The sequence below is a fragment of the Pelodiscus sinensis genome, chromosome 5 (genome assembly GCF_049634645.1).
Source record: "Pelodiscus sinensis isolate JC-2024 chromosome 5, ASM4963464v1, whole genome shotgun sequence".
In the NCBI taxonomy this organism is placed as follows: Eukaryota; Metazoa; Chordata; order Testudines; family Trionychidae; genus Pelodiscus; species Pelodiscus sinensis.
In genome coordinates, this window is record NC_134715.1 from 91,322,986 (window position 1) to 91,350,246 (window position 27,261).

A 27,261-nucleotide genomic window follows, 5' to 3' on the forward strand; every position below is an offset into this window, starting at 1 on the left:
GAATAACACTAATTTGGAAATAGTTGAAGTAGCATTAGTGTGGATGTTCCGCTACTGCTAATTTGAAATAATTGGCCTCCAAAGGCTTCTAAGGGCTGCAGCTCTGACCACTCTGGCTACATCTGGCATCTCCATTGCTCCCCTTCTCCTGCAGAGCTTAAAACTTCAGGCAACAGAAGGGCTTCTGGCACACGGCTAGCTTTGCAAGTCCTGTTCAGCATTAGCTATTCACCATTACATATATGTCCTCAGTCTTGGCCTTGTTTGGGTTTTTTTGGGAGGGAGGGGAGTGGGAGGGTTACATTTACACTATTTATTGAAGGAAGTTTTAACAGATTTAAAAGTCATTGACAAAATATCAGGCAAAGCGATAATCATTATAGTCTTGCTGAAGAAACAAAATAGTATAAAATATGTGTGTTACCATATTATAAATTGAAAACGTAACCTAAAATTGGTATGCAAGTCTCAGGATAAGAAAGCTGAATACATCTCATAATATTATTCCTAACATTCCTCTCCTTTCACACAACACAAACATTTTAAATTGCTGGGACTTAACTGTGGAAGGCCTTACTAGTCTTGTAAAAGCAGTAAGTTATGACCTATCAATTTTAATAGTCTAAGAGGATTTTTATGTGTATGCCTGCATAGCCCTGATTTTGGTAGGTAGTACTAGTGGTAGGAGTCATAGGCTGCAATAGTGAGGCTCTCTGGTTTGCAGAATCATCTTCTGGAGGGCCATACATTTCAGTGCAGTCATTTAGGCATACCATTCGTTAGGTGTCGCAAGGATGTGCACACAACACATATTACCTTGTTTCCAGGAACAATTGCAATGTTGAATATGCTCTAAAAAATTAAGGAACCAGTCAAAACACAAACAGCAAGATCTCCTAGCACAAGGCATTAATGGAAAGAAGTCTGTTCAAGATAGAAACAAAATAGAAACAGTAATACCTATAAAGCTAACACAAAATCAATCAGGTAACTAATCAACACCTTCTACAGCCATTCCAAAAATGCCAAAGGCCATAGTGATCATAGTGAGTCTTACTAGAAAATACATGCACAGCTAGCAATTCAGAGAGCTCTACTTCATTTTCCACTCAGAGCTGACATATAGACATGGCTAGAAAGAACAAACAGTAAATAAGGAACAGTCAAACAATTACATGAATCCAATCCAAATGGTAACAAGAGGCTGAGTGCCGCTTATAAACACAGTGCAACACAGAGATCCTATGCAGATATCCAGGTACAGGCAGTCCCCAGGTTACATACAAGATAGGGACTGTAGGTTTGTTCTTAAGTTGAATTTGTATGTAAGTTGGAACTGGTACATATTGTAGGGGAAACTCTAGCCAAACATTTTTCCAGAGCTCAGTTTTATTCTCCCACACCTCACTTCCCTCAGTCCTTTATTCTCAAGCTGAAGTGTCTGCTGAGAAAAGCCACTCCGTGTCTCCCTGGTCTGCTGAGGGGGGGGGGGGGGGCGTGCTAGCTTCGCGTCTCCCTGGTCTGCTGGGGGGAAGCAGCTAGTGCCGGGTTGCCTCACCCCGTTTGTAAGTAGGGATCCGATGTAAGTCGGATCCATGTAACCCGGGGACTGCCTGTATTGGCATAATTTTTACACAACCAAATAGATTTTTCTCTGGTCACCCACTTTCAGATTATTTGGAACTAAGTGTCCTTAAAATCAACACTGTCACTCTAAAATGATGTCATATCATAAAGATGTATTTAACAGATTGTATCCAGGTTTTGAGGCCTTCCGCTTGCCTACTATGTAATAAGAGCAATTTTAGAATCAATAGCATCATTACTACTCCCTCTTGCTTCATTATACATATTTGTATTGTCTTGCCATTCAGTGAAATTATGGGAAGGCAAAAAGAAGGTCTCCTGGTTGTGGAGATGAAGGACTGTCCATTCCTAGGGCACCTGGATCCAGTCCCAGAGAGACAGTTTCATTCTGGCACCTTAATTTACAAAGGGATGAACATGATAGGCAGTTCGCCTCTGCTAGGTGATGGAAGACCTGAGGCTTTGCCTCAACTGCCTGTTAGGCAGCTCTCCTTGTAGGAGGTCACTTCCTTGGTATGAAGATGGACATACATAGCTATGATGCAGGCAGGAGCTTTTTGTTTTTCCTTATGTGTGACTATAAAGTCATTCATTACTCTGTTGTGTGACATGAAGAAGGGAGTTTTCTGTGTTCTTCTGTGACACCAAGTGGAGTAGGCTGGTTGCCCAGAGTTCTAGGACATTTATATTTTACGTCTTAGCTCAGTGGGTTCCCAACCTTTTTTATACTGCAGGCCAGCAAAACCATTCACAAACTTTTGGCGGACCGGCAACATTTTATTTGCATATGCAGTCCTGGTACTCTGTGTCTCTGTATTATTAAACCTGCCAAACCCATCATCTAACCCCATTGCCTCACAAGTCTGTCTTGCCAAGCCTGTCATCCCAGTGCCAACCACTTCTGTCTTGCCTGGAGCCTGTTCTGCATCTACTGTCACTACCAGCCTTGGCATGCTGTGTCCCAGCGACCCCTGACTTAAACCGACAACCTCCCATTTCCCCACATCCTGCTTCACCACTCCCATTGCTCCCTGAACCTGCCCCACAACCCTCTATGCCCCTTGCTCCACAAACTCCATGACTACCTATTGTGCCAAATGCTGTCCCACTGACCCTGCAACTGCCTGGCCCCTGACCCTGCTCAGACACCCTCAGGTCTGCTGCCCCTGAGACATAAAAGCATAAGAACAGCCATACTGGGTCAGACCAAAGGTCCATCTAGCCCAGTATCCTGTCTGCCAACAGTGGCCAATGCCAGATGCCCCAGAGGAAGCAAACAGATCTTCAAGCAATCCCTCTCCCATCACCCATTCTCAACCTCTGCCGATGACCCCACTATGCCCTCACCCATCTTACTTGGAAGGAAGGGAGGGAGGGAGGGAGGGAGGAAGGAAGGAAGGGAAAGGGGCACCTTCTTTTGCCACTGCTGGCAGGCAAATTCAGCCACCATGGCTGCTGGAGCTGAAGCCGGATACTGTGCAGTGGGGAGCCATCGTGAACAGCCAGCTTCAGCTCCAGCAGCTGCTATGGCCTGGCAACCAGTGGTTTGCAGCCTGGCACTGGTCCGTCGACCTGCAGTTGGGAATCGCTGCCTTAGCTGAGCTGCTGAAGGTTGCCTCTGCGCTTCCCAGTCAGTCTGTCATGATCCTTTTACTTGGGCAGGAAAGGGCTGTCTATCAAAAAATGAGATCTTGGCAGCCATTGTCAGCTTAACAAGTACAGCTAATTATAATTCTTAATAAGAATAGAGGAATGGTTTAAAGACTAAGCACCATAAAGCTTTGCGGAGGTTGATGCTTAGATGCAACCAAGTGTCCATAGAGTTATTTTGATTCATGATTACCTTGGCATTTGGAAACTCTGGACACCAAACCAGGAAAGCTTCTGGTTTTGAGATATATGGTTGATGCAAGAATCTTTCTTTTGTTAGGAACATCTTGATCTGAGATTTGGTTGTAGCAACTCCTAGATTGGAAAATATTGCTGGACACAATGCAATGAGTTCACGAGTCTGTCGATCTCACACTCATTGCATATTCTATGAGCATCTATGAATCCATAGACCTGGGGAGCTAGGTAGTAGTAACTGTGTTACTCTTGTCACCTCTGGGAATATGGAGGCATTGATGAGCATGTCATTCAGAAAATGGGTTCATGTGAGCCATATAAAACTAGTTGGCTGTTACTGAGTGTCCTTTTGTGAACATCCTTTGAGTATATCAAAGACTGAAGGAAAAAACACTTTTTAGAGGAAATGGAGGTTTGTGGAGCCCAGGCTATGGAATCTGTTTTATGGACATGCACATATACCCAGACATTTCTCAACGTCTGTCAAGGGTATTACTATTGCTCTGTAAATTAGAGCCACTCTCAAGTTTTAACTTCTTTATAAAGGGATTTAGATTCATCAAGTCCAAGACTACTACCATAGGTGCCAACTCCTATGGGGAAAAACTAGTGGGTGCTGAACAACCAATGGCAGCTCCCCATCAACTTCCTCCACTCCCCATAGAGTCACCCATTCAACAGCAGGCCCTGAAAATCAGCAACTCCCACCCTCCTTGTCAGCCCACACATCCCACCCACTGCAAACAGCTGTTTCACAGCGTGCTGGGGAGGGGGTAACAAGGTCATGGTGTGTGTATGGGGGAGGGTTGGAAGAGGGTGGAAGAAGAGGGGCAGGGGTGGTACCTTGGGGGAAGGGGTGGAGTGGGAGGGGGCCTCGGTCAGAGCTAGGGGGCAAGCATTCCCCAGCACTTTGGAAAGTTGGTGCCTGTGACTGCTACAATCCGTCTTGTTATTGTCACACTGAAAATGGAATGTGTTCTAGATAATGCTTTTAGTTAGTGACCAGCTCTACAACCGCAAATCCAATGAAAGATACAGTATTTCTTGGAAAGTTCATTATGTTTTAGTTAGTGGATTCCTGGAAACCAGACATAGGATAAAACATGCTTTGGCCTGTCAATGCTAGAGAATATCTACTATTTGCTGTCTGATGTAAAAGTTTTATCATTTGGAAACTGAAGCGATTTGGGCCATATGTTTTCACGGCTCTAGTGAGGATCCTCAGATTCGGCACAACAACCGAATTTTTCTTCTAAAGGTTGCTTGGATGCAAGCAGGACAAATGGAGCACGTTGTACATTTTGACTTCACTTACCTGGGCTGCCCAGCTACCCTGAAGAGAGGGAAGAGGAATCTGCGTCCCGAGGAGGGAGCATCCAGTGAGTCCTCCTCCTAGTAGTGTCTTGAACAGCAGCACTGCCTGTTGGCTCTCCCGCCGGCTGAGTGAGGGGAACGTGTAAAAGCCCAACACGTCTCTTGCCGCGCCGGGCCTGGGGGAAGCAAGGCTGGAGCCGGCGGCTAAGCGCAGCAGAGCACTGCTGGCTATGGGCTGCCACGCAGAGCAGTTCACGGAGTAGCTCAGTGCTCCAGGAAAGGCGGACACGCTACTTGTCTCTGTACCGCTGTAGGGCCCAGAGGGCGCCACTGACAGCAGGGCCCCACCTACGAAGCGCGGTTCTCAGAGCCAGCCCTACCCCAGTGGAAGTGCTGGAAAAACAGCTGGGCTCAGGGGACATCTCCTGCTTGCCCCGCCCAGCCTCCGGCAGCCGCCGAGGTCCGGGCAGCTCCAGGCTGAGGCCAGTCCCTGGGGAGAGGCAGAGGCGGCGCACCCACCGGCAGGCCCCAGGGTTACTCAGTAGAGTGGGAGTGGGCGCCGGGACGGGAGCCACATTCCTGCCTTGGCCCGTCAGCTTCCACCGCCCCGATTCACCCCCAGCCCCTGTCCTGCCGCAGCTCAAGGCAGCCTGTAGTCGGGTGGCCTCACTGCCGGCGCTACAGCGGCCCCCGGTGGCCGTCAGCCGCACTCGCAAGCATCGTGCCTGCGGGCGGCTGCGCTGGGAGCGGCGCGGGTCTCAGGCAGCTCGCAGCGCCGCGGGGCGCAGGAGGGCGCGCACTGTCGGGCCGCGCAGCTCCACTTAGCGCAGGCCGGAGGCGTCACACAGAGGGCGCTGCCGAAGCTGGGTTGAGCCAAAGCCCTGCGCAGAGAGACCAGCGGACAGCTTGGATGGGCTTTGAGAGCCCCGCGTCTCCGCTCAGTGCAGCAGGCACGTTCAGCCCCTGATCGGGCACGAGTCGGGCGCCAGGCAGCAACCCGGTCAGGGTTTCCCATCGCAGGGTGCTCAATCCCTGGGCAGAACGTAGGGCCGCTAGCGCTCCCCGAGCGTGGTGGGACTTAGGGATGGAGAGAACAGAGCAGATACTTACTGCCCTTCCCAAAGAAAGAAGTTAAATATAACAAGACCAATCAACACTGCACCAGATTTATTCAACATTTTATTTAGAAACATACATTAACTATAAAAGCTGTTGCATTTTAGACAATTTTTCCTACTTTCCAGAGGCATTTTAGAATAAATATTTTAAGTGAAGATTAGCGTAACTGTATAGTTGACCATTAGCCCAACTAGGACAGTAATTCTTGTCCTTGATTAGGTTTGCATATAAGGTGGATCCCTTTTAGCTCACCAACCATTATGTCATATCTAGATAGCTACAGTATGTACTCCATCAATAACACTATAGAGCAGGTATAAGAATAAACACTATGAAAGTTTGGTAGCGAAATACATAATAAAATGGTTATGACAGTTATCCATGTTCTCTGGAGTAACAAAGTGATAAACAAGTCTTTGCAAGAGCTAAAAATGTTACATTGTACTTGTTCAGCAATAATACATCGCTTTGTGAAACAAAACATGTACATGGTAGCTCAGAGTAATAAAGCATTTTTCTTGCAACCACAAAAAAAGGATTTCAACCTTATGTTTGAATTGGAAAAAGCTAGGCCTTAGCCTGACTGAACTGCCAAGTGACAGGCTCCAAATGAAAAAAAAAATCAAATATAAACAAACCATTGGCAATTAGAATCGAGAAAATATTCTGCACTGGTGACTAGTTGTTCACATGGAAAAATATTGCATGGACTAAGAATGCTGGTTTGTACTGTTTCACTTCAGTTTCGGTACATATATAATTAGCCCCATGAAAATATGGGCAAAAGGGGCTACATTTTCAAGAGGCTTCAGTGAGAGAGGCATTTGTGCATTTGCAACTCTGCACATAAAAACTCCAACTTGAACATGCATTTTGGCTCCAATCATGCTTCTTCAAAAAGCACTGGGAGTTACCACTGACTTCATTAGAAGCAGACCAGACCTGTGTGACAACCAATACTTGTACACACATTTATACATCTAAATTTTAACACCTGTGTGGATAAGTGCTAATGATTAATATCAAATTATCATACACAAGCATGCAAAAATGGAAGTCACATTTTAAAAATTAGACTCAGAATATAATATATTCACAAACTCTAAGTGTAACAGTTGGAGTTAGATGTAAAAGTCTTTTTAAAAATCTGTATTTTGAATTTTCATATTATACATTATTTGCAATAAAGTATTATGATGACAACATGCAAAGTGTAAACATGTAAACATCATGGTTATCAAAACATTTAACAGTAAATCATGCAAATGGTTAATCAAAACACTGGATGTTGCTGTATGTGTCCAAAACTTACTTTTTTATTAGTTATGTAGTTGTTTTTTTTAAATAACCCCCATGTGAAGTCCTGTGAGCTTTACTCTTGGGATTTATTGCATCAATAAGTCACCACTGTGTGCAACAGCTTCGCATTTTCTAAGGCACAGTTTTAATGAAATAATATGTAACTTTCTATTAGACAGCAACCATGTCTTGAAATTACAATGTTGTACAAATGTTTTCAGTGACAAAGTATTTCTGCATGAGCATGCAACTTGCATGCGAAGAACTGTCTAGCATTTTAAATAAATAGATGCTATCTATATAAACACTTAGAAAAAATTATTGCTTACCTAATATCCATTTATTTCCTTTTACTAACACATCAAAAGACAATGGATGTGTACACATTCTGTCACATACAATAAGGAATCTCTTAATTTAGTTGACCAAGGTTTTAAGGCAGAATAAATAGATTTTCCCCCCATTTTAAAGAGCATCTGAAGTGGCTAAAAGTGTGATGCTTTTGAATAACTTCTCTTTATCAGCCTGCTGAAATTCACCATGTAGTATACGGTTAGAAACCAGTACTGTAATATTTTTCAAGGGTAATGTGTCAGCTAAACTTTATAAACTTTAAGGTATACTCTTGATCTCTACCCAAACCTCCAGTGGTATGCACTCATTGGAAAATATACTCATTATAGTGCACCGGGTGCAACTGATTCAAATGTGCTTAGTATTTGATTTTTGTTTTGTTTTGTAAAGTGTTACAGATTGGACCTCATCCTGCATTCCTAATACATTCATAAATCCCACATAGTGCAATGAGAATTGTACATAAAAGGAACATAGGTTCAAGATCACTGATGTACTGCACTGAATCATGACTATTTATTGTTTGACACATTTTAATTATATTGACCCTTTATGGGTCCCAAATCAACCTGTTTCTTTGTAAATATATTTCTACTGTATAGAATCTTATTAAGAGATTCATAAAATCTTATTATTTTGTAACAATTCTACTGACCATGAGAAAATGCAAGCCAATAGATCCCCTTAGCTGTACCACCAACACACCTCCAGCAGATTCAGCTTCATCCTCATCAGCCCCCCAAGAATTTGGTAGTAATGTATAATTCTGTACATACACAGAAGGATTTTTCCTTTATGATCCGACTGTGGATTTTTGCATTTGCTAATACACTCTTTCCGGCTTAATGAACAAATCTTTATTTGATAGATTATTAAGCGATAATGTTGAACATTACTTGATGTATACACACACTGAAAAAAAATCCTAATGCTAAAGGTGCAATAAATTATTTGTATAATGCCTATCATCCACTGAAAGTAATATAAAACAAAATGTTTCAGAATTATAGCATGTATTATTAAACTAGTGTCTTTGTGTAAAAAAGTTATAGTTTCAGTAATAACAGAAAAGTAACTTGTGATGTTTAGTTTTGCAAATGCACTAATTAAGATGCTATCTTTAAATAATTTCTCATCTCAAATTGACATATTCTAGAACATCCATAAAGGTTCTGTAAACTTAATTTTAATACCTTGAAATATAAAAACAAAATAGATTTATTGAATCTTTTGACTTTCAAAAGAGTAAAATAACAGATTTTAAATCAAATAGATCTGCAAATATGAAAAGTCTCTTCTTTAATAATACTTTGGATATGAATTACCAAATGTTTTTCATCCACATTATGCAAATTCATTAAGGGAAAAAATCAGACTGTGCTTTAAAATAGCAGATGCAGCCTTTTATATAAGTATTACAAAATGAGATGGGAGCTATGAAGTCCACGGATATGAGCTCTTACAAGTGATTGTCTGGAAGTAGCTCCAGGGACATGACGGGGAAGTTCCTTCTTGCAGTAAATGTTTAGGACTGAAATTCCTGTCACAATGTTGTTGGCTGTCCAGCAGCTATATTAAAAAAATAACACAGTAACAGTTACAAAAGGTGACAAATCTTGAAACAATGGAATAGATAGGGTTTCCATCATGTGACTTTTAATCCCAACATGATTTGTACACCTCAGTAAAGCTAGTTTGACTGCCAATTAAGGGTATAAATTAGGTATCAACCCAGAGGGAGAAAAAAGGATATAAATATTGGCCTAGCAGGAATATATTCTTTATGCCTGAAAGACAAATGATCTCCTTTGCATTGCTGGCACATTCTGCATGCACTTCCAGTCTATTTACACACAAAATTATGATAACAAAATACTTTGGTTGAACAACATGGCAAAGGTTGATAGGTTATCTTTCGCTGATACCACTGTGCCAATTTTGCATTACATGACTGCACACAATGATAAGAAGCAGCTTCCTTCTGTAGCCAGACAACACACAAGTTAAAGAGGAGGATTCCCTACTTTGCCTTAGAACTTTTGTCACATCTATAACATTAATGATATGGACAAGAATATTTCATCTGTATTAATCTATTGTTTTAAAAACATAAGCTAGCCATAAGATACTGTTAATTTAAAAGACTAGCCTGGCCGTTTAGTTTTCTCCCTAGATTGAACAGAAGTCACATTGATAGAAGTATTTTTATTTAAAGTCTCTAAACTGATGTATTCATTATGAAAAAGTAATTTGGAGCTTTAGGCAAACTTATGGTAGGCAGCTGTGAGTATATCCACACCCCGTTCAGCCGCTTATCAGCACAACTTCTGGTTAGGGCAGAAGCACTAACATGGCAGCAACCTGTTCTCTATTTCAGACACATTTCCAAATAGACAAGCTGTCTTCCAAATTTTTATATATAAATAAAAGCCACACAAAATATAGATAAATCATTTCAACCACTGAATGCCAACAAAATCAATCTCTCTAGAACCGCTAACTTGGACTTTTTGTCCACTTTCTGAACATAAGCACAAATGGAAACTTTTTTAAAATTTTGAATTAAGAAAATCTCCTGAACAGAGATACTGCAGAAAGAGGCCAATTTTCAGTTTAGAGAAAACACCTACAAAATTTTGAAAATACTAGGGGATTGTGCCCCCTGACTCACCAACTCCCCCTCCCCTCGGGGGGCAGGCAGCCCTGGTTCTCCCCCAGCCACTTAGCACCTAGTAAGAGTTTGTATGATCAAGTCCCTAAACATGAAGAAGTATTTATAAATTTTCTAATTTTGTTTGGTTTGATATAAGATGCCTAAAAGAGTTCCATAACAAATAAAAGCAATTGTACAAATGAACGAGAGACTGTGCAACAGCACCCTCTATCTATAAGAATATGGAATTATTTCTAAGCTCAAAAATTAATACATTATGAGTACAAGTTGTGGACTGAAATATATTTGTCTCTAGATTTATACAGCTAGACTTTTTTGTGCAGGGAGGAGGGAAAGGAAGAAAAGGGGTTAAAATTCTATATCGATCTGATATCAATCACTTGTAGATGGTATAGTAGATAGGAATACAACCTGGACTATCCCAAGCAGAAGTATCTACACTCTCCAATGACAAGTGAGAGATCCAAGAACAGGAATCTCGAGGACATACAAGGTCTGAATCTGCTGCAAGGGCCAGGTATTTAGACATTAGGTGGGATGGGATGTCTACTTCTGCTTAACAGGGACTCTTCTGCCAATTAAAGAGCAATATTCACAGGATTTGATCCCCTTTTTGATCAGACAGAAGATCAAAGTGGGGAAGGCTGGTGATGAGTGTGTTAAGACTGACAGTGACACTTCCCATTTTTTCAAAAATATGAATAGCAATTAAAACTGAGAAAGTTTAGAATACCAAACATTATTAACACATTACTTTACAAAACTAAAATAAAGGAGGGATAGAGTGAGAATTTTGAATGCAACGGATAGTAGCAACAATTTCATATTGTTACGTTACATCTGAACATATGCACAGTTGTTGGAAAAAAAATAGGTATTCACTTAAAATGACAAGATTAACTCTAGAATGTACTGTGGAAGGAAAAACAATATGGACATCTATCTTAAAATGTAATCTGGTACTTACTTCTGGATCTGATGTAACACTCATTGCAGTTGAGAAGACCATTTCTAATCCTGACATCTGTTCCACTTGCTGCATCTCCAAGCTGTCCCTTGCAAATTCCACACTATTAGATGAAAAAGAATGGAGAAGGGGAAAGTTGATGGGACAGGTTACTTTTTTTCCTGTCTTGTTCTTTCCAATGTTTAGATTTTCATTTAATGAGTTCTTTGTGAGATAAACAAGATTTCATGTGGTCTAAAAGCAGGGTTTTTAGAGCAGGCTATGTTTAGGGCTTGATCCTGTAAGTCTTCACATAGACTAAATGCACATTAAAATCAATTAGGGTTTTGCCCGAGACATTACAATAGAATGGAGCCCTTTATAACATGCAAACCTCAGGCAGCTCAGAGGTGGCAAAGATGAGGACAGTTATTGGATGCTTATCTGAATGTGTTTTGTGTAAAGCAGGCTAGAGATATTTTGAGAGCAGGTGTTCTAATGAGATTTCTAGAAATCACTAGCTTAGCTGACTGAGAAATACCAAAAGAACTGTCTCTGTTAAACTCCTTTGCCTGAGAAAGGTCTTACTGAAAATCAGAAAAGCATATTCACAAAGACATTGGAAAAGGCCTGCATGCATATCGCTTTCTGAGGCAGAAGGTTAGCTCTGGTTTTTGATTGAGAGGAACAAGTTTTCCCACCTTTACTTATATGCTACCTCCTTTACAAAGTAAAGGTTGAGCACAGCAATTTGGGTTTTATGGGATATTTTAAGATGTTGTTTAAAAAAATCTGCAATAGTTTTTCAGCTACCTGGTCAATGTCACCATTGAGGCACTGCAATTTTAATCGTTTCCCCCCATATGCACTAGGAAGAAGCAAAACTTAAAAATCATTTGCATGTAACACAAGGATCACAAACTACCAAGTACATAATACTAGCACAAATATTTGAAAGGGGACCAAGTGATGGAATGTTTAATCCATCTTTCTTCCATCCAACACTTAGGGTGTGTCTAGACTACAGGGTTTTGTCGACAAAAGTGGACTTTTGTCGACAAAACTATACCTGCGTCCACACTGCCTTTGAGTTATGTCGACATAATGTCGACAAAACTCGGCAGTTATGTCGACATATGTAAACCTCATTCTACGAGGAATAATGCCTTTTGTTGACAGAGTTCTGTCGATAGAAGGCATTATTGCATCTACACTGTCCTTTGCGTCCACACTGTTATGTCAACAAAGCGGCTTGCTTTGTCGACAGAACTGGATGTAGTCTAGATGCTCTTTGTCGACAGAAGTTTTGTCGACAGTATCTGTCGACAAAACTTCTGTCGACAAAACCCTGTAGTATAGATGTACCCTTAAAGTCTATCTAAACAGAGATCTGAAACTGGTTTGGTATCTAATTAGTAAGAAGTCTGGTCAAATTCAGCTCTCTAGAAAATTATCAACACAGTTTCAAACTTCAGTGATTGGGTCACAGCAAACATTGACATAGAATTTGTCCTGCATCTGAATCTCAGGTGTGTGGAACAGCCAACATATACTTTACAAGATAAAGTGTAAAACAACATATTAAAGTGGGAGGTGCTTTATTTATCTATAACCATTTCTAAATGGATAGTGCATAATTCTTGTATCATTTTTCTAAAATGTTGAGCAGTGAAAGCTCTCCAAGATCACTTGAAAATGTATGGGTGGAGAGAGTTGATCACAAATACTTTACAAGGTTAATTTGGTTATTATTATTATATACCTGGGAAATGACATGTAAACTGGACATTAACCAGTGTCCCTAACTTCTGTTACTGAGAATTGTGGAACAATATATGCATAGTTACTTGAATCAAGACCTGTGGTTTATTAGCAATTAATATAACCATTGATGTAACTACCGAATAGGACAGAAACAAAATGTACACAATTCCAACTCCACTTCAATACAAATACATAACAGTGGTGTGGAATATCTTCCTTCCATTTCCAGTATTCATGATCATTAATTACAACATGCTATCTTTCCACAGTAACCATGGCATAGGTCGCATTACATTTTTTTAAAGCAACCAAGATAATAATGAAGTCATACCCTGAAGCAATGAATGTGAAAATATAGACCAAGTGTTTCAATAATCATGGCAGCTCCTTTTCCAAGAGGAAGCCGACAGGTAGAACATAGTTTCTTTCCACTGACAGACCTAAAAGACAATATAGTTTTTTTTTTAAATTAAGAGCAATGTGTCCAGAGTGCTAACAAATGTTAATGCAGTTTTATTAAGAGCTGGTCTAGAGGTGAAATATTTGGAGTCAGGGGATCTTGAGTTATAATCTTGACTCTGCCACTGACTCACTGCGTGCTCTGGGTTAAGCCATTGCACCGCTCTACCTCAGTTTCTGATTTTCAATGAGACGTAGGGTCCTAAATGCCCAAGACATTTTTGAAAACTAAGCTTTCCAAATTGCTTAGGCAGTTTTAAAAATTTTACCCATGGTGTCATTAGGCTACTTTTACCTTTTTTCAAGCAACTGTTTCTGCAATCAGAAAAAAATCCCTCGCAAGTGAATGGTTCACTTTACCAGTGTTGACAGAAAACCCCTTTTTAATACAATTCCAATCCTCTCAAGTGTTTGTTTCAAACCTAGAACTGTGACACATTTTTCCTCTTTTGCTTTTTTTCTTTTAATTCTTTTCCTGACAACCCAATTTGCAGAGTAAAACAGTCTGTTTTTATTTTTAGATTCTATAGTGAAATCCATTTTTAAAGTATTTTTAATCTAAGAATCCCTTGACCAACTGAATTTTCAGGCAAATGAGAATTAAACATCACAATGTAGGCTTTTTAAATTTAACTTTTAGTGAATGTCTAGGACTCCTGGAAGATGTCAGAGTCACACAAGTCACTGAAGAACTCTATTAGCAATAACAGAAGTGGTAATGAATGTCAAAACATGGCAATCTGTGTCTCAACCTTGACCTCTACATCCTATTCTTCAGAGATCTCTCAACCCTAATACCTGGTGCCTCTGTTAATACTCCCAACTAAGGCTAGTGATTATGATGAAGCTTCTATCTAGAGTTGTAGATTCAGGTCTTCTCGGAACTAGATTTCCAAAATATTTCAGGGTATATTAGGCCAACAAAAAATATCTATGAAGTGGTAATTACTTATGATTACTACAAGTAGTAGGCTAGCTTTGATCTAGAGGAGAAAGGCATTCTATCCCACTGAGCCATCTTGTACTCTGCAAAGTGCCTTTAAATAAATCTCAAAATTAATTGTGTTTGAATACACAGGCTTAATTTGAAGACTAAAATACACAGACTTAATTTGAAGACAATTAGAAGACTAAAATGGTAAAAATGCAATTACAATTTCAGAATATGCCCCAGGCCTACCCCATGTTTCTGTTTTCTCAGTGAAGTTTACAATAGTTTTAAGAAGAATGTGAAAATTGAAAGCAGTATTTTGCCCAGATTTTGATTAGTTTTTGGATTTTTTTTAAAGTGTGTGCTCTGCCTGTTTGTAAATGTAACCCCAAAAAGCCTAGCTGCAATACATTTTAAGCAATTGCCCTCGGTGTGCTTAGCATTGTGCTAGATAACACAGCAAGAGAGTCTATGCAACCCATGTGGTAGTGGGGTTAAGATGGCTTTAAGCCATCTTTATGCCTTCCCAATCGTGGGCTATTGCAGAGGGCAGAACATTCCTGGTGTAATTTGGATAGCTCAGTAAGCCTATGGTTGGCCAGCTAGAGCTGCCCAGAATCATTTCAACATTGCCTACCTCTTGGCAACTACATGCCCACCCACCCCTTACATGCCCCTCCACCCCAAGGATGCCTCCTGTGATGGGACTTGAACAGGAATCTTTGGAAGATCCCTGCAACCGTATTATTCAGTTTCTTTGCTGAGGGAATTCTTCTACAGCTGGAGCAGAGGCTTTTAGAGCATCTGTAAGACTGCTCCAGCCCCCTTTTACCCAGTTGAAAGGAACCAGGACTGGGTATGAGATTCCCACAAAGTGCATATAGTTCTTGCCCAAAGAGTCTGCAAAGAGTGACCTGGTTTTCAGGCTATGCATCTGAAGCTCCCCTTAAAATCAGTGAGAGCTGCATGTTTTCAGCACTTCTGAAAATCGGGTTTCTAAAGATTTAAAAAAGGGAATGGATTTGCCAGGTATCCCCAGAAAAGATTAACTGCTTTTTTTTCCCTTTTATCTATGGCTACTATTTTTGATCACTGTAGGAGAACTGATTCTCTGAAGCATTTTAATGCAGAGATTTAAATGTTTTACATTGCTTGTAATCCAGAGGCTGGTTCATCCTAGTTATTTATGAATTGCAGCATCTTAGCAACAATTGGTAATTCCTAATCACATTAACCTAAAGTGGTATTTATTTAAAAAATGGTTTAATCCATGTAGATATGGCATCTGTTTTGAGAATGTAATATATATTGAGACTACTTTACAGTACTGAGATGACTTTCATTTCTTGCTTCCTCTCTGGTTGCATGGGAATATTCTGAGATGATCTTGGGCCAGTTAAACAGCATCCTTCTATTATATAGCAATATTTGACTCTTCAAAGATCTCTAGATTTGAGGTCCATGATATTTGTATGTATAGGTGTGGCTGTTCATGGGATGTTAAGACCAACTTTTTGAAACTAAGCACAAAACTTTTCCTTGTTAGTTTTAGAATTCTGCCCACCTTCTATTGCCATCATCTGATTGTTGCTTCTCTTTGGGCAGCTAAAAAGTGATGGAAGAATGTGTTTATTTATAATCTTGTTCCTATTACTTTTCTCTTTCCTTTTATTAGGAAGTTCTTGACATAGTGGAAGGCTATATTGCATAAACACCAAAACCAATATTTTAAGATTTTTTTAATGTAAAAATGTAAGCAATATTCCAGTAGCAATAGCCTAGTGCAAGGTGTGCATTAATGCACTTTTCCGGTAGATAGAGAGACATTTGCCTGTCTTCTCTCATATTATAGCTGAGCTATACAACGATGGGTTACATATGCACACTCTTCTGTAGCTTATTATGTTATGTCTTATCCCTGCCCAAGCATATGTCAAAGCATTCATTTGAAACTTCTCTCCTACCTCCCCGCAATGGCTGATTTATTACTACAGACTGAAGTTCTCTAGTCTGGCACCCTCGGGATCTGATGGGTGCCGAACCAGAGAATTTGCAAACTATGGGAGGTGAATATTGTAGCAATTGGGTCTCTTTTTAGTTCTATTTTGCTGAGGTGAATAAATGGAACAATGCTTGAAATATAGCTTAATAATATATGACTATACTGATACACACTATATAAGCCTATGCCTATCCATGGCTTATCATCTCTCTTCATAAAAGTGTTAGTGTTGTTACACAACTTTACTGTATTGGCACAAGGAAATAAATAGATAAAGCATAAAAACCATGCTTGCACCTATTGGCATTAGTAACATTTCCATTGCTTACTGGGCTCTTAGCAGATATGTAGGGGTAAATTAGAGCTAAACAACAGCACAGCACACTGAAAGCCAGGACTGGCATCTGCAGACAAACTTTACAGTGCTGTGGGAACTTGGCTACGCCCATGACAGGTAGACATCCAGCTAACTAAAGTCATGCCAGACCACAGATGTTGCCGGACTAGAGAGATTCAACCTGTGCTTAGTATTGTTAATACACTAGGGTATGTCTACACTGCCACCCTAGTTCGAACTAGGATGGCTAATGTAGGCATTTGAACTTGCAAATGAAGCCTGGGATTTAAATATTCCAGGCTTCATTTGCATGTTCCCGGGCAGGCACCATTTTTAAATGCCCGTAGTTTAAACTACCTGCCCGTGGCTACACGCGGCACGGACTAGGTAGTTCAAATTAAAGCTCCTAATTTGAACTACTGTTAAACCTCCTTGCAGGTTTAATTCAAGGTTTAATTCGAACTACTTAGTCCGTGCTGCGTGCAGCCGCAGGCAGGTAGTTCGAACTATGGGTATTTAAAAATGGCGCCCGCCCGGGGAACATGCAAATGAAGCCTGGGGTATTTAAATCCCGGGCTTCATTTGCAAGTTCGAATGCCTACATTAGCCACCCTAGTTCAAACTAGGATGGCAGTGTAGACATACCCCTAGTGCCAGAAAGACCAGGGCCCTTTCAGGATCAGGGCCCATTTTGCTAAGCACTGCAAAAACACTAACAAAGTTACAAACTCCCAATTCTGAAGAACTAATAATCTAAAAACATAATCAGCATGTGGAAGGAATGAGGAGAGAGGAATATATTCCACTAAAATTGTACGTACTTTATAATAACTTTTAAATGGCAAATATAAGTACAAGCTATTCCCAATTGTTCTCCCAACCTCAGCATTGTTAACTAGCTAATTTCTTCCAAGCTGATTTCTCTATGCCTGGGCTTGGGATGACAACAGTGTAGGTCTATTGTGGGTCCCATACCGTTCACAGGAGTTGGTGGCAGACCTTTAAAAGGGCTAATAGCTCCAGTTATGGAGACACACTTCAGCTGCTCTGGGGAAGGCTGGAAAGCTGGATGACCCCTGGGCCTTCTTGCTCAGTGCCAGAGAGCACTTTTTAACCTTCATCTTCAGTACAAGTGATGGACAACAACACCAGGAGGAGCCATGTCCTCTCTCAAAGTTATTTCTTCCTTTTTTTCACATCTATTTCTTATCTGTTTTCCTTCTGCCTCTCTGACTTCATTCAGTGTCTCTCAAAGGATCCTCACCTCATCCCCCCCCATTCTCCCTGGGCATCCCATGTGAAGAACCCACTTATTCTATCGTCACACTCTTTTCCTAGATTAACTTATCCCCTCATATGGTTTTAACCAAAACTCATATCCATTTTTACATTTCTAATCTCTCCACATCCAATTCTGCATCTCATCCTCTCTCTTCAAATTGTTCGCCTAGATATCTTGCCACCAATTAAAAACTTAGTGTGGCCAAAAATAAACTTTTTATTCCAAGCCCTCCCTATCCTGCCATTTATTCTCTGTCACTGCTGACATTACCATCTGCTCTGTGACTCAGGTTCATAACCTGGAAGAATGGAAGTTATTTTTGCCATGAACATCCAGGCCACACCCAAAGCTTGTAGCTTCTCTCTCTGTAAGATCTTATCTTTTTTGTTTCAGTACCTATAGCAGTGGTGAGCAACCTGTGTTCTGAGGACCACATGAAGCCCATTAAAGCTTTTTGTGTGGCTCATGAGACATGTTGTTTACTGTTGCCCACATGCAGGATTAGAATCATAGGGTTGGAAAAGATCTCAGGAGGTCATCAAGTTCAACTCCCTGCCCAAAGCAGGGCCAACCCTAACTAAATCATCCCACCCAGGGCTTTGTCAAGCCCGGACTTTAAAATATCTAGGGATGGAGATACCACCACCTCCCAAGGTAACACATTCCAATGCTTTGCCACTCTCCTAGTGACATAGTGTTTCCTAATATTCAACCTGGACCTCCCCTAATGCAACTTGAGAACATTGCTCTTTGTTTTGTCATCTGTCACCACTGAGATCAGCTTCCTTCCATTCTCTTTGGAACTCCTCATTGACTGTGAGAGTCATACATTGTCCCTAATACAAAGCACTGCTATGGTTCATTTGATATACCCTACAAATTCTAGGTACACAAGCACATTTAGCAAACAATTCTATCCTGGGAGACCATTTGGTTATGACAGTCTTGCAGCCCACTGAGATGGAGGCCACTCATGATAGCAATTTTCAAGTACCTAAAAGGGTGTTACAAGGAGAAAGGAGAAAAATTGTTCTTGCTGATCTCTGATGATAGAACAAGAAGCAATGGGCTTAAATTGCAGAAAGGGAGGTTAGGCTGGACATTAGGAAAAACTTCTTGTCAGGGTGGTTAAACACAGGAATAAATTGCCTATGGAGGTTGTGGAATCTTCAACACTGGAGATATTTAAGAGTAAGTTAGCTAGGCATCGATCAGGGATTAGCTAGATGGTGCTTGTTCCTGCCATGAGGGCAGAGGACTGGACCTGATGACTTCTCGGCGTCCCTTTCAGTTCTAGTATTCTATGGTTCATGCAGCTCACTCTCTAGTCTAGGTTGCCTATAGCTGCCCAACAGCTAAAACCCTCATCTATAAACTCATTTTCCATCTTGTCAACTCCTGCTCTTGCCTCCCAGACACCCACATTATTTCTTTTAAATCCACACAAATGGTGGTCTGCTCATCTTTGTCTGTTGCTCTGAGCTTGTTGGTCACTCTTTGAAAAACCCCACTGGCTTCCCATTCTCTAGCACATAAAGTTTGAGCTTCTTCCCATCATTGCCAAAGGTCACACAAATCTATTTTTCTCTCTACTTACTTTATTGTTTTACCCTGCTCCATTCTCCATTTGTATGCTTCTCCCAATGCAGCTTCACAGTCTTCCATGACACCTCTTAAACATGGAATGACCTTGCAAGTGAATCAGTAAAGCCACTGTCCTCTTCCTTCAAACCTCTCAAAGGTATTGTGATGCCTTCAAGAAATTAGCCAACTAATACATGCTATGTAGGGGGGTACTTGGCAGAGTTAATATTTAAAATATGTTGTTGTATTTTAATACCCTCCTCTTCTCCTTTCTTAGTCCATCTTCTTAGCTTGTAAACTCTCAGGCAGTGACTATACCTTCGTATGTGTGTTGATAGTATTTAGAGTAACATAAGTGCTACTGTAATACCTAAGCCCAGTGCTCTTTTTTTAAGAAAAAAGGTGCTGGTACTCTGAGGAAAACTTGTTGAGAAAAAACAAACATACAAAAAAACCCCATAGTCTGCATACAACAAAAAAAGAAAAAATCCCATCTGCCATTAGATTATTAGCATTAGCAAAAACAAGAGGAGAGGTTGAAAATAAAGGCACCAGTGGTTATGTTTCCAATGCAAATTGCACTGGCAAAAGGGTGCACTGTAACAAAATGTAGGAAAAATATTCTGTGTTATTTCAAATCATACAAGGAGAACTTTGTGAGGCATTCTAAATAAATAAATTCTTGGATCAAACATTGCCCTCCATTCAACCAACCTTCTGCTGAACATTTAGTTTGGGTTGGCACTTACGTCTCATTGAAAGCTGCTTAGCTCCCTGAGAATTAGGTCTCTAAGAGATTAGCATGAGTGTAGAGATATCAAAGAAATCAACATGTGCTTCAAGTCTGGGAATTAAGGAGTGGATTTCTGTGAACAAGTGTTGAAATATCAGTCCCATGAAGAACTTCCACAACAAAGCTTAAATGGATATACTTTCTGTACTCCAGCTAAAAACTAGATTAAATTGGAAAACCTACAGACAGCTGAAAACACTTGAAGTGATATTTTGATAGTACTGAATCAAAGACTAGTGTTGCATATGAGGGGGGAAAGAGTTATTTATAATCTAGACCCCACACTCTGCCTTTATGTAGGAGGTATTGGATATATAGATCAAACACTGCACTGCAGTGTGTGAGTGTGAGTGTGAGTGTGAGTGTGAGTGTGAGTGAGAGAAAGAGAGAGAGAGAGAAATGAATAATAATGCATGTTTTTAACAGGAGTGGTAGCTCCCACAAAATCTGACCCTGATGATCCAAAGCACTCAAGCATGTTCTTAAACTTCAACTCCTGCACCAATAGATGCCCTCTTGTGCTTACAGTTAAACACATGCTTAAATGCTTTTTAATATAAACTAAGGCTTATATTATATTTGGAATTTTATAGCAAAATTGAGTCCCCATAATTAATATTTACACCAAACTGCATTTTATTCTATAAATACTGAAGCAGCCAACAACAATGGGAATAAAAAAGTATGATGGAAAATTATGCATTTCAGGGGTATTTGAAAATACCAATAATGTTAAAATAATATTAATAGAATTGATTTGCTACAATTTATCTTTGAAGTTTCCCTTGCCCAAAAATTAGTCAGTCTGCAAAATTCCTTATTGACCTTTGATACCTGTTGGGTGACTGGCTTTGAAGTGTAGGGGAGCATGGAGATGACAGCCCAGACCTGAAATTCTCATGACAGCCTATCCTGAAGAAGAGAAAAGAAAGTTATAGTAAGATTAAAAGTAAATAAATAAAAATCCTAGCATCCTACTGATGCTCATACTTCACAAATAAGCCACAACTAAAATTCAGCTCTGCTGCTTAAATGCAATCCCTATTGCTAATCAACTCTAATATAAACACTCCCTGTTTTTTCAACAAAGAATAAATAGTTTTTTGGAGTGTTAGTCTAGCAACAATAGTTATTCATATTAAATGGTAGCTTCGTTGAAGCTCCCCCTCCTCTGGCCAAAAAAAAACAACCAAAAAACAAAACAAAACACCTGTACAACAAGGAATGCAGGAAGAGCTAAACAAATAATTTGTAATGAAAAATCAGACCATTTTTATCTCACTTGTCAAAAGTTGTGTGTGATCAGATCATATTTTGCTCATATGTACTAATCATTATTAAATAACTTCAATACTAGTTTTCAATATATAAATTGTTCAAAGGCAGTTTGCTGTGGGTATTAAAGAGTTGAAAATCAAACTAAGCTGGTTAGTTTTGATTGGACACCCTCCAATTAAAGACTTAAATAGTATTATAATTAAAATGATAAATGAAGAAAAACAAGAGAGGTGAAACAAGAGTTATAGATCAGAGACAGGGCATTCATATGTATACAGGTTTGAATTAATGTATTTTAACAAGAAAACAAATCCTAATCAATGCTTAATTGTGAGCTCTAAAATATTTCTCTAACATACAACATTGATACTTTGCTTGTGAAACTTAAGTCAAAATGTCTCCCTTACAGAGAAAGCAGAAGCTATTCTTTAATAATGCTTACCTAGAAATGCAGGGCAAAGTCTAAGTATAGATCCAGAAAAAAATACTAATCTTAGTATCTATTCTTCTAAATTTCAGAATACTATTATATAGAGATCTGTTAAGACAAAGAATATGGAAATGGAAAGTAGCAGCCAGAATCTATTTCAGCATCAAAAGCAAGTTAGTTAATATTTCACTCTGGCCTTGATTGCTTTCACTCGGATTACAGTTCTTATGAAATGCAACAATGAGTATTACATCTTAAAAAGTTAGGTTCTCAAAAGTCAATGGAAATTTTGCCATTGATTTCAACGGGGTCAGAATTTCCCTCCAGGTGTCTAGAGCAAAGTTAACTTTGCCACTTTCTATGGTCTATATATATTTGGAGTATACAGTGAACACAAACATAATATAGTAACTTTTTTTACATTCCAAGGGGATAAAGAGCTAAGGAGGCGTCATAGGAACAGTGGCAGCAGCTAGGTTGTGGGCTACAACAGAGAGAGTAATTGAAGGAACTAAAATTAATAAAAGTTAGCATGGTGTAAGAAAGCCAGTAACTAGCTACATTTCTACATGTTATGATTAATCAGCACTGGTTGAACGAAATAGCATGTTTTTAAGTAACAAAGTTAACAGAACTTCTCAAAATTTACACTATATTTTATTATAATGAATTAAAAAAGACATCTCATGACTGGTAGAGAGTGTGATCAAGCACATTTCTATGACCCACCTCCTCCTTTCTCCTGGGGAATTAGCTTGTTGGCCTATGTTCTGATCCAGAGATGTTTTCTGAACACACACTTCTTCTGAAATGTGTGGTGACTTTTTTGTTAACTGCTGATTCCTTGACGCATCTGAAATTACAGAGTGGGGTAAATTGAATACTTCAGATAAAAAACATTTGACAAGATTATTTTTAATGAATATAACTTGTGGGTACCAAAAAGAGTAAGGCATGACAGTAAAACAGGCAACAGGACGTAAGAGAAATAAAGCCAATATATTCTTGTTAACAGTTGTAAGAAGAGACACCAGATTATATTCAGTATGTTTTCCCATCAGGAATAAATGCAGGAACGCTGCAGTTGAGCAACTTAAAGATGTTCATATAGCCCTCCTGACCCCAGCTCAGTGTCTGTCAGCCCAGCCGTGTTCTGCTCCTGCCCCAGTTTCAAACCCCAAGCCAGGATGAGGAGTCCCAGCCTGTGGATTTGTGGAGCTCCTGCTTTGGGCCCAATTTGGGTGGGCTTGGATGCTAAGTGGATGGACCGCCATCCACTCAGACCCCCCCCCCCCCATGGCTATGCCTCCAGTCCCAGTACCAATCCCTGGAGGACGTGCTATTTACCTCTCTTCACTATGAAAACCATTTATTCCTATAATTTTCCCCAATCAGTTTCTGGAACATGAAAAGACATTTCTTCTTATCCCATGCCTGCTTACTTTGCCTAAGAGCCTTTGGTGAGGGACCCCGTGAAAGGCTTTCTGAAAGTCTAAGTACACAATATCCACTGGATCATCTTTGCCCACGTGTTTGTTCCCCCTCTCAGAGAATTCTGATGGGGGAAGCACGATTTCCCTTTTCAAAATCCATATTAACTCTTCCCAATATGTTGTGTTCATCTCTGTGCCTGCTAATTCTCTTCTTTACTATAGTTTCAACCAATTTTCCTTGTATCAAAGTAGAGCTTACTAGCCTAGAATTGCTGGGATCTTCCCTGGAGTCTTTTTAAAGAATCAGCATCAAAGTAGGTATTCTTCAATCATCTGGTACAGAGGCTAATTTAAGTGACAGATTATATACCACAGTTAGTAGTTCTGCAGTTTCATACCTGAATTCTTTCAGAGCTCTGGATGAATAGCATCTGGTCCTGGTGACCTATTACTGCTTAATTTAGCAATCTGTTCCAAAACTCCCTCTATCAACACCTCAATCTGAGACAGTTCCTTCAGGTCTGTCAACTAAAAAAAATGGTTCAGGATGGGGATTTTGGCCTCTATAGTAAGGCCGATGTTGATGATGGAAATGTAGAGCTCCTCCCCTTTATTCTTCTTCTAGATGCATGTCATAAAATATTATAATGGTGCACCAGCTCTGCTGTAGCTGAGGTTGGGAAGGAAGACCTTCTTGTTGAAAAGACAATATTTAGTGCTCTAAAATCTGCATGCTTACATGAATTATCTTGAAATCTGCAGTGCCTTATGGAAGTATAAGATAGGTTGAGTTTTCCAAATGTGGAGCTATTTAATCAAGAGACTCCTGAGAAATAGACCCAAAATTACAAAACCAGCATTTTATTAAGTTAATGCAGTCTAACAACTTGGACATGTGAAAGCCATTCTCAAGGCAAATCTGAAAATAAACTTCTTTCATTACAATCACAGCTCTAAGATGCTCCTCAAACTAATCCCCAAATGTCCTCATATCATAATCACAGACCTTCCAAAAGGCTCCATCTTATTCCTCTGATATTCAAGACAGCTACATCTAACAACAAAGGATTAATGGATACAAATCAGATATTAAAAGCGGTAACACACAGAAACCTGCAGGGGGACATTTTAACCTATCTGGACACTAATTAACGGATTTTAAAATAGCGATTTTTCTACAAAGGAATTTCACAAGCCAACTATATCTTGAACAACGATTTAAACTGGATGACCAATTATAAAACTTGCTTTCCTTACATTCAACATCCAATTGACATCAAAAGCTAAGCATGGGACACTTCCAGCCCACTCAATTAGTCTTATTAGCATAGTCACTAGAATTGACAAGTAATTTTTCCCCTCTCCCTTCTCTTTCTGTTATAAATTGTGAGGGTCCCCCTTTTTTTGCTCCTCTCTGCTGATCTGAGAAAGTTGGTTTTGCCCTTGAAAGCTCATCATACTATATATATATATATTTGTTAGTTTCCTCTAAGGTGGTCTCCTCTAAGGTGCCACAGGACTACTTGTTTTAAAGTTACAGACTAACACAGCTATACCTCTAAGAGTAACAACAGTGACTGCAGATGGGGTTCGTGCAGTTAATTCCCAGTGGCTATTTCCTGTTCCAAGGACAGAGCTAAAGGTGTAGGGGTAGCTACCTTACCTGTAATTCTTGGTTTTCAGAAGTCTGAGTTTTGCTGAACTCAATGTTCTGGAAGGGACTGAGGCAACATTAGGCAACTGTATCTCCGTGTTAATGATTTTTTTGACATTAAATTATATTGCAGGATATACTTTAAACTGTTGTGCACACAGAGTCTGATTATTTAGCTTCCCAGCTGGAGTTTAAGTGCTCAGCCTCTCATGGCATATAATGCCAAGGATCCAAAGCTACTTACCACTTAAATTAATTTATCTTAGCTTACATTAAACACATTTTGAACCTAGGTAAAGTTTAAATCCCGCAGCAATAACACTGATTCAATTATTTTGGAAATTCACAATTTCATCTTAATTAAATCACTCTACAAACCTGTCAAATTTCCTGGACAATCAAAACCAATCTTTGGAATGTTTGGAATCTTACCTTGAGTCAATGGCAGATTCAGTAGGGCAGGTGAGCTGTGTGCCGTCACTGATGCCTGGTGATTCTGCTCACTTCCCCACTGAAGAATAGTCTCTGGGTGTTCTGTGGGCACTTCATTTACATTGCTAATAAAAGCAAATCACATGATATACACAAAGCTAGAGTGTCATTACTGTGCTTTTGTACGTGAACCTCTTATGTTCAACTAATATTGATATCTATGTGTTAGCAATAATAAACCAGTGTGGGTAATAATCATGAACTGGCAATAAACGGCTATGCTGACTCTCTTTGCTGGCCTGACATACAGAAAGGCCTTCAGTGCCCGTATACAGCATCACATAGAACAGCATCTTTTGACAAGTCAACAGCTACTGTGCCAATGATTTGCTCTCTGCATAATGTTCAGTTTCCTCAGGAGCGCCTTGTCCTTGTCAAAGCAATGGCTACCAGCATCGAAAATCCTGTTCTTGGCCAAACCATCTGGCCAATTCAGGAGTAGAGATCCTGGTTCTCTGTAAAAGCAGCTACTGCTAAATTGGAGACCCTTTCTTAACCTAAGAAGAAACTTGGGAAATTAGTACAAAAAGACACCACTGTAGTGTGAGTTAAGATTGCGTTATATATAACATACCTGACACAGCCATAAAAGCAAAGATATGAAAATGGTGCTATGTGACCTTTGGCCACAAGGGGGCGCTTCATAGGTAGTAAATGGCCCAAGCAGTACAATATCAATACCATTGTACCACCCAGAGAAACACTCTTAACCAAGAGAACAGCCATTTCACAACACAGATCACATATTATAACCTTAACCCTCCTCAATAGCAATGTCAGCCTTCCAGAAGCCCATACCCAAGGATGAGTGAATGTGGTGTTCCAGAATGATACAGAATAGCTAGTAAAGGGAATTGGTCTAGTAACTCCTTGAAGGAGGCACAGCTCTTGCTTAGTGAGTGATGACTTGGTTGCTTCCTAATGGGGTGATGATGAAAATGGAGGGATGGCACTAAACGTATAGATCTGGGAACAAAGAACATAGGCCATACTTACAGGAGTACTGGAAAGCAGTACTCTGGAAAAGATCTGGGAGTCATAGTGGATAATCAGCTGCACATGAACTCCCAGCGTGATGATGTGGTCAAAAGAGCTAATGTGAACATAGGATGCACAAATGGGGGCATATTGAGTAGAAACAGAGAGGTTCTTTTATCTCTGTATTTGGCACTCCTGCTCATGCTGCTGGAGTACCTTGTCCATATTTCAAGAAGGATGCTGGTAAATTGAAGATGGGTCAGGAAAGAGCTACTAGAATGATAGAAGGATTAGAAAACATACTTTCAGTGATGGACTCAAGGAACACCTATTTAGCTTAACCTCTTTACTAGGACTGAGGTGACTTGATTACTATATTTAAGTGTCTACACAGGGAGCAAGTATTTAATAATGAGCTTGTCAACCTTGCAAGAAAAGGTATAATCCAAAGTCTGGAAGTTGAAGGTAGGCAAATTCAGAGTGGACATAAAGAGAACATTTTTAACAGTAATTAATCATTGGAACAACTTACCAAGAGTCATGGTGACCATTTTTAAATGAAGACTGTTTGTTGAAAGATCTGCTCTAGGATTTTTTTTCAGGGAAGTTCAATGGCCTCTGCAATGCAGGAGGTCAGACCACATGATCACAATGTTACTTCTGGCCTTAGAAAGGGATCATAGAGAACCAGAAAAAGAGGAGG

General features: G+C 39.9%; 1 protein-coding gene across 15 annotated transcripts in view; it reads right to left on the reverse strand.

Moving 5' to 3' along the window:
• Positions 1–8,803: 8,803 nt before the first annotated feature.
• The window catches only part of LIMCH1 (LIM and calponin homology domains 1), a 282,053-nt gene continuing 263,595 nt past the window's right edge, over positions 8,804–27,261 (reverse strand). For 13 of the 15 annotated variants that reach the window (XM_075930515.1, XM_075930516.1, XM_075930519.1 and 10 more), the window contains 6 exons: positions 25,521–25,645; positions 22,731–22,854; positions 21,119–21,205; positions 13,237–13,345; positions 11,163–11,265; positions 8,804–9,090 (listed from right to left, as the gene is read on the reverse strand). In XM_075930515.1, coding sequence (XP_075786630.1) covers positions 9,065–9,090; positions 11,163–11,265; positions 13,237–13,345; positions 21,119–21,205; positions 22,731–22,854; positions 25,521–25,645 — 574 coding nt within the window. In that variant the 3' untranslated portion in view covers positions 8,804–9,064. The remainder of the gene's footprint in view (positions 9,091–11,162; positions 11,266–13,236; positions 13,346–21,118; positions 21,206–22,730; positions 22,855–25,520; positions 25,646–27,261) is intronic. The other 2 variants (XM_075930517.1, XM_075930518.1) reach the window with 2 other exon arrangements.